General features: G+C 53.5%; 1 protein-coding gene across 1 annotated transcript; it reads left to right on the forward strand.

The window, feature by feature from the left end:
* Positions 1-3,082: 3,082 nt before the first annotated feature.
* On the forward strand, positions 3,083-6,782 carry TMEM160 (transmembrane protein 160). The gene is made up of 3 exons (XM_012446757.2): positions 3,083-3,300; positions 5,975-6,067; positions 6,435-6,782. Exons 1-3 carry the CDS (start codon positions 3,093-3,095, stop codon positions 6,698-6,700), a joined length of 567 nt encoding a protein of 188 aa, XP_012302180.1. The 5' UTR covers positions 3,083-3,092; the 3' UTR covers positions 6,701-6,782.
* The last annotated feature ends 164 nt before the right edge of the window (positions 6,783-6,946 follow it).

Consider the following 6,946-nt stretch of genomic DNA (forward strand, 5'->3'; position numbering starts at 1 on the left):
TTGGATTTGATGGAGAGGAAGGGTAGGGGAGCTACCAAGGGGGTTAAGCTAGAGGAGGGAGTTCAAATGGACTGCACTGCACAGCCTGCAGGCTGGCCATGAATGCAAAGCTTTAAATGGGATTAAGTGCAAGCTGAAAATATTCCAGACACATTTTTCACATTCTTGGCTAGTGAAATGTTTTATGCTGATGAGAGAAGGTGAAGCTGAATAGCTGAATACCAGAATGGGTCAAGGCAGAGAAAACAAATCCGCCTTAAAGAGACAGATCTTGGCTGGGCACTGTGGCTCATGGCTGTAATCCCAGCACTTTGGGAGGCTGATGCGGGTGGGTCATCTGAGGTCCGGGGTTCGAGACCAGCCTGACAAACTGTCTCTAAAATACAAAATTAGTCAGGCCTGGTGGCACCTGCCTGTAATCCCAGCTACTTGGGAGGCTGAGGCAAGAGAATTGCTTGAACCTAGGAGGCAGAGGTTTAGGTGAGTTGAGATGGTGCCATTGCACTCCAGTCTGGGCAACAAGAGCGAAACTCCATCTCAAAAAAAGAAAGAAAAAAAGAGACAGATTTTTTCTTGAAAAAAGTTTTTTTGGCCAGGCGCTGTGGCTCATGCCTGTAATCCTAGCACTTTGGGAGGCCAAGGTGGGTGGATCACCTGAGGTCAGGAGTTCAAGACCAGCCTGGCCATCATGGTGAAATCCCATCTTAAAAAAAAAAAAAAAAAGAAAAAAATTTTTTTTGACACAGAGTTTTACTCTTGTTGCCCAGCCTGGAGTCCAATAGCATGATCTCGGCTCACCACAACCTCTGCCTCCTGGGTTCAGGTGATTCTCCTGCCTCAGCCTCTGGAGTAGCTGGGATTACAGGCATGCACCACCACACACGGCTACTTTTTGTATTGTTAGTAGAGACAGGGTTTCATCATATTGACCAGGCTGATCTCGAACTCCTGACCTTGTGATCCACCTGCCTCAGCCTCCCAAAGTGCTGGGATTACAGGCATGAGCCACCACCACCGGCCTACATTAATTGTTTCTTGGTTCTCTGTCCATCCCAAGAATGTCATCACCCTCAGGACATGAATATTTATAATTTCTTTGTTGTTTGCTGCTACATTCCCAGTTCTTCAAACAAAACCTGTCACACAGTAGATTATAAATATCTGCTGAATTAATAAATGGGAAATCTACCTTAGGGAGCCTGGAGACCATTGGTCATCCTGGTTTCAGTTTTCTAGGTGAAATACAATAAGGATTTGGACTAGGGGAGGGATTGAGAGAAATAGATAGCTGTTGATAAGCTCACCTATCCACCTGTATGTCTCCCTGCCACAACAGATCCTCTATTGAGAGACAGAAGGATCTTTTTTTTTTTTTTTTTTTTTTTTGAGATGGAGTCTTGCTCTGTTGCCCAGGCTAGACTGCAGTGGCTCCATCTTGGCTCACTGCAACCTTCGCCTCCTGGGTTCAAGCGATTCTTCTGCCTCAGCCTCCCAAGTAGCTGGGACTTACAGGCGCCTGCCATCACACTCAGCAAATTTTTGTATTTTTAGTAGAGACATGGTTTCACCGTATTGGCCAGGCTGGTCTCAAACTCCTGACCTGGTGGTCCACTCGATTTGGCCTCCCAAAGTGCTGGGATTACAGACATAAACCACAGCGCACGGCCAGGATCTTCTTATTTATTTATTTATTTTTCTTTCTTTCTTTTTTCTTGGAACTACAGGCTGCTATGTCCAGGGAAGGCTCTTCTTTTTTTGAGGGGGATGGAGCCTCGCTCTGTCACTCAGACTGGAGTGCAGTGGCAAGATCTCGACTCACTGCAACCTCTGCCTTCCAGGTTCAAGTAATTCTTGTGCCTCAGCCTCTGAGTAACTGGGATGACAGGTGTGTGCCACCATACCTGGCTAATCTTTGTATTTTTAGTAGTGAGAGAGTTTCACCATGTTGGCCAGGCTGGTCCCAAACTCCTGACCTCAAGTGATCCACCTGCCTCAGGCCCCCAAAGTGTTGGAATTACAGGCCTGAGCCACCACGCCCAGACAGAAGGATCTTCTTCTTCTCCTTTTTTTTTTTAATAAAGACGGGGTTTCACCATGTTGGTCAGGCTGGTCTTGAACTCCCGACCTCAGGTGATCCGCCCGCCTTGGCCTCCAAAGTACTTGAATTACAGGCATGAGCCACCACGCCCAGCCCAGAAGGATCTTCTTAACGCATAAATTGAACGTTGTCTGCCCCTTCATAAATCCTCTGTGGCTTCCCAGTGCACAGGATCAGAAGGATACGGATTTAAAGGTTTTTTTTTTTTTTTGGTCTCATAATAAATAGAGCTGCAGGGCCAGGCGTGGTGGCTCACGCCAAATTAATGCCATGGGTTAATGATCACGATATATTTTTATGTGAAGAAAAATTAGGCCTGGCGTGGTGGCTCACGCCTGTAATCTCAGCACTTTGGAAGGCCGAGGCGGGCGGATCACCTGGGCTCAGGAGCTCAAGATCAGCCTGGCCAACATGGTGAAACCCTGTCTTTAATAAAAAAAAAAGAAAGAAAGAAAAAAAGAAAAATTAATGTGTCAGGTGGCATCTTATTTTACATCTACATAGAAAAAAGAGAGGAATACAACAAAATGGTAGTAGTAATTACTGGTACTCTCCTCTTTGGGATCCTGGAGACTTTGCAAAGGTTCTATATTAAGTGCCGCACGTTTTATTTTGTTTTCTCACCACTGGAATTAACGTTGTTAATACAAACTACAATAGGTGTTCAGCATGTACTTCGTTTAAAAAAAAAAAAAAAGGATAAAAACTACAAGTCCCTGCAGACATCTCGCTTACGGCTTCTGAAGATCGGCCTTCCCCGAGTGCAATGATTTCTGGGATTCGTAGTCCAGTGACAAAACCAAGGAGGGACGCGCACTACCGGCCTAGATGACAGCGGGGGAAATCACTATCATTCCGACCAATGGACAGTTCACGCCGGGCCTGAATGGCGAGCGCATAGCCAATGGGTAAGCCGTTTAGCCTGAGTGACGTGGGTTGCAACCTACGGGAGACCCGTGGGGCGGTACGGCGCGCAGCGGCAGTAGTGCGAACCATGGGAGGCGGCTGGTGGTGGGCTCGGGCCGCCCGCCTGGCCCGTCTCCGCTTCCGGAGGTCGCTACTGCCGCCTCAGCGGCCCCGGAGCGGGGGCGCCCGGGGGTCCTTTGCCCCTGGCCACGGCCCCCGCGCCGGGGCTTCGCCGCCCCCGGTGTCCGAGCTGGACCGTGCAGACGCCTGGCTCCTCCGGAAGGCGCACGAGACAGGTCAGTGGCTGGGGTTGAGGGCGGTGTGGATGGGACGGGGGTCCCAGGCGCGCCTGGAAGCGCGACGGGGCGGGGGCTTCTGCAGGAAACAGGGCCCGGGCTCGGCTGCGAGTAGGGCTTCCTTGTGAGCGCAGGGAAGCGCAGGCTGCAACAGCGCAGGTGCCCGCAGAGAGGACGGGCTTGCCGGGAGGACGGGGACCCCGGGTAACCGGGCGCAGTAGGGATGGGAGGGAGTTGTCGGGTTGCTCGAGGCAGCCTCATAGAATCGCGCCTGCCGTGAGGAGAGGGGCTTCCAGGGAGAGCTTAGGGTCTGTGGAGTTGTATACAAGAAGGATCTGTTCTGATTGCAGGGGCCACCACTGTGCAGAGAGCGGGAGTGTGGATCCCCGCAGAAGAGGGGCAAGTTCAGGATTTGAGGAGGGGACAACCAATAGGGAAAAACCTCTCAGCTGATTGGAAGGGGAGGTGATCTAGGCTGCAGGGGGAGGGGCCTGTAGCAGAGGCGAGGTCCAGAATGGAGCAGACTAGCTATCTTTTTTTTTTTTTTTTTTTTTTTTTTTGAGACGGAGTTTCGCTCTTGTTACCCAGGCTGGAGTGCATCGGCTCACCGCAACCTCCGCCTCCTGGGTTCAGGCAATTCTTCTGCCTCAGCCTCCCGAGTAGCTGGGATTACGGGTATGCGCCACCATGCCCAGCTAATTTTTTGTATTTTTAGTAGAGACGGGGTTTCACCATGTTGACCAGGATGGTCTCGATCTCTTGACCTCGTGATCCACCCGCCTCGGCCTCCCAAAGTGCTGGGATTACAGGCGTGAGCCACCGCGCCCGGCCCTTTTTTAAAATTTTTTAAAATGACAGCGTCTTGCTCTGTCACCTGGGCTGGAGTGCAGCGGTGCAGTGGTAGCTCACTACAGCCTTGAACTCCTGGGCTCAAGCCATCCTCCTGCTTCAGCCTCCTGCTTAGCTGGAGCTACAGGCACACACCACCGCGCCCAACTATTTAAATTTTAATTTTTTTTTTTTTTTTTTTTTTGAGACGGATTTTCGCTCTTGTTGCCCAGGCTGGAGTGCAGTGGCGCGATCTTGGCTCACCACAACCTCTGCCTCCCAGGTTCAAGTGATTCTCCTGCTTCAGTCTCCTGAGTAGCTGGGATTACAGGCATGCACCACCACGCCCTGCTAATTTTGTATTTTTAGTAGAGATGGGGTTTCTCCATGTCAGGCTGGTCTTGAACTCGCGACCTCAAGTGATCTGCCTGCCTTGGCCTCCCAAAGTGCTGGGATTACAGGCGTGAGCCACCGCGCCTGGCTATTTTAATTTAGGTAGAGATGGGGTCTCGCTTTTTTGCCCAGGCTGGTCTCGAACTCTTGGGCTCAGACAGTCCTCCCGCCTTGGCCTCTCAACGTGCTGGGATTACAGGCATGAGCCACCTCACCTGGCCAGGACTGGGCATCCAGATATAGGATGTAGTGGGCTGTCCACACCAGGGACTTGACTGGAGATGGACGTGGATGGGATTGGTCCAGGCCATACTCGGTAGGAGATGGCGACATTTGAAGGAAAGATGGGGCAAGCTAGAGAGCAGCTTGGGTTAGGAAACAGTTTGTCCCAGAGTTCTGAGAAAGGAGTGAGCCTGCAGGCTGTAGGGGTACACGTAGAGGGAAGGGGTTGGCCAAGATGGCTTTTTTTTTTTTTTTTTGAGATGGAGTCTTGCCCTGTCGCCAGGCTGGAGTGCAGTGGTGCAATCTCGGCTCACTGCAACCTCTGCCTCCTGGGTTCAAGTGATTCTTCCGCCTCAGCTTCCCAAGTAGCTGGGACCAGAGGCAAGTGCCACCACGCCCAGCTAATTTTTGTATTTTTAGTAGAGACGGGGTTTCACCATGTTGGCCAGGATGGTCTCGATCTCCTGACCTCGTGATCCGCCCACCTCGGCCTCCCAAAGTGCTGGGATTACAGGCGTGAGCCACTGCGCCCGGCCCCAAGATGGCTTCTAAGAGTCTGGAGGTTCAGCCACTTTGGTTCTAGATTTTTCCCCACATTCTGCAGGAACTATTATTTTTTTAAAATTTTATTTATTTTTTAAGACAGGGTTTCACCATGTTGGTCAGGCTGGTCTTGAACTCCCGACCTCAGGTGACCCGCCTGCCTTGGCCTCCAAAGTGCTTGGATTACAGGCGTGAGCCACCGGGCCCGGCCAGGAACCATCATCTTGAATCCTTTTTATTTTGAGGCAGAGTGTTGCTCTGTCACCCACGCTGGAGTTCAGTGGCAGGATCTCGCCTCACTGCAACATCTGCTTCCTGGATTCAAGCGATTCTCCTGCCTCAGCTTCCCGAGTAGCTGGGACTACAGGTGTGTGCCACCACACCCAACTAATTTTTGTATTTTTAGTAGAGATGGGGATTTTACTGTGTTGGCAGGCTGGTCTCAAACTCCTGACTCATGATCTGCCTGCCTCGGCCTCCCAAAGTGCTGGGATCTACAGGTGTGAGCCACTGTGCCCAGCCCTTGAATCCTTAGTGTTGCAGAGTTTGGGGGAGAGGGGCTCTGAAGTGGTGGCCAGAAAGGGTGTGGGGGACGGGGTGGGGGAGCTGGAGGCCCCTTAGACTGGGTGAGGGGGATTGAGGCAGGGTTGCAGGTGATGTTAATCCCCCCATATCCCCCTCCCTGCAGCCTTCCTCTCCTGGTTCCGCAATGGCCTCCTGGCATCGGGCATTGGGGTCATCTCCTTCATGCAGAGTGACATGGGTCGGGAAGCAGCCTATGGTGAGTACAGACTCCCACTCTTGCCCGCCTCAGGGATCCAGGGAATGCACAGCCCCTGCCCTCTGCCCTAGTGAGGGTAGCCTCTCTCCCCATCCTAACCCCAGTAGTAAGTACAGAACCCCTATTCTTCCCTTACTGGATGACACCCCTCCCATGGGCACTAGGCCCACGAGTGGGTGGCCCAGGATATGGCTATGGTTCCCTCCCCTCCGATCTGATTCTTAAAGGTGCAGTCCAGCCCCTACCGCTGTTCCTGGCTTCCTCCCCATCCTGGCTTTGCTCCAGACCATCCCCCACACCCCGGGATACCTTTTCCTCCCCCAACCCCCCCAACCTTGGGCCTGGCACTACCCTGCCTCTCCCGCAGGCTTCTTCCTGCTGGGCGGCCTGTGCGTGGTGTGGGGCAGCGCCTCGTACACAGTGGGCCTGGCGGCGCTGCGGGGACCCATGCAGCTGACGCTGGGGGGCGCGGCCGCGGGCGTGGGTGCCGTGCTGGCCGCCAGCCTGCTCTGGGCGTGCGCCGTGGGCCTCTACATGGGGCAGCTGGAGCTGGACGTGGAGCTGGCACCCGAGGACGACGGGGCGGCCTCCGCGGAAGGCCCTGATGATGCGGGCCGGCCACCACCTGAGTGAGCCACACGGCCGCGGGGCCTGGCAGGCGCTGGACGGCAGCGCCCGAGGACTGGGACATTAAAACCTGACCTCCCCTCCTCCAGATGCCGAGTGCTGGTTCGTGTTCCTTGGGGAAGGGCGGCCAGGAGCGGACTAACCCGGGAGGCGGGAGAGGGAGACGAGGACCCGCGGGGAGACAGAAACGGACAGAGGAGCTCACAGCCTGGAGCCCAAACCACTGCAGGGGGAGCCGGCGTTTAATTCTCA

This window comes from Aotus nancymaae, unplaced genomic scaffold (assembly GCF_030222135.1).
Source record: "Aotus nancymaae isolate 86718 unplaced genomic scaffold, 86718_ANA_hifiasm-v0.15.2.pri h1tg000028l, whole genome shotgun sequence".
Taxonomy (NCBI): Eukaryota; Metazoa; Chordata; class Mammalia; order Primates; family Aotidae; genus Aotus; species Aotus nancymaae.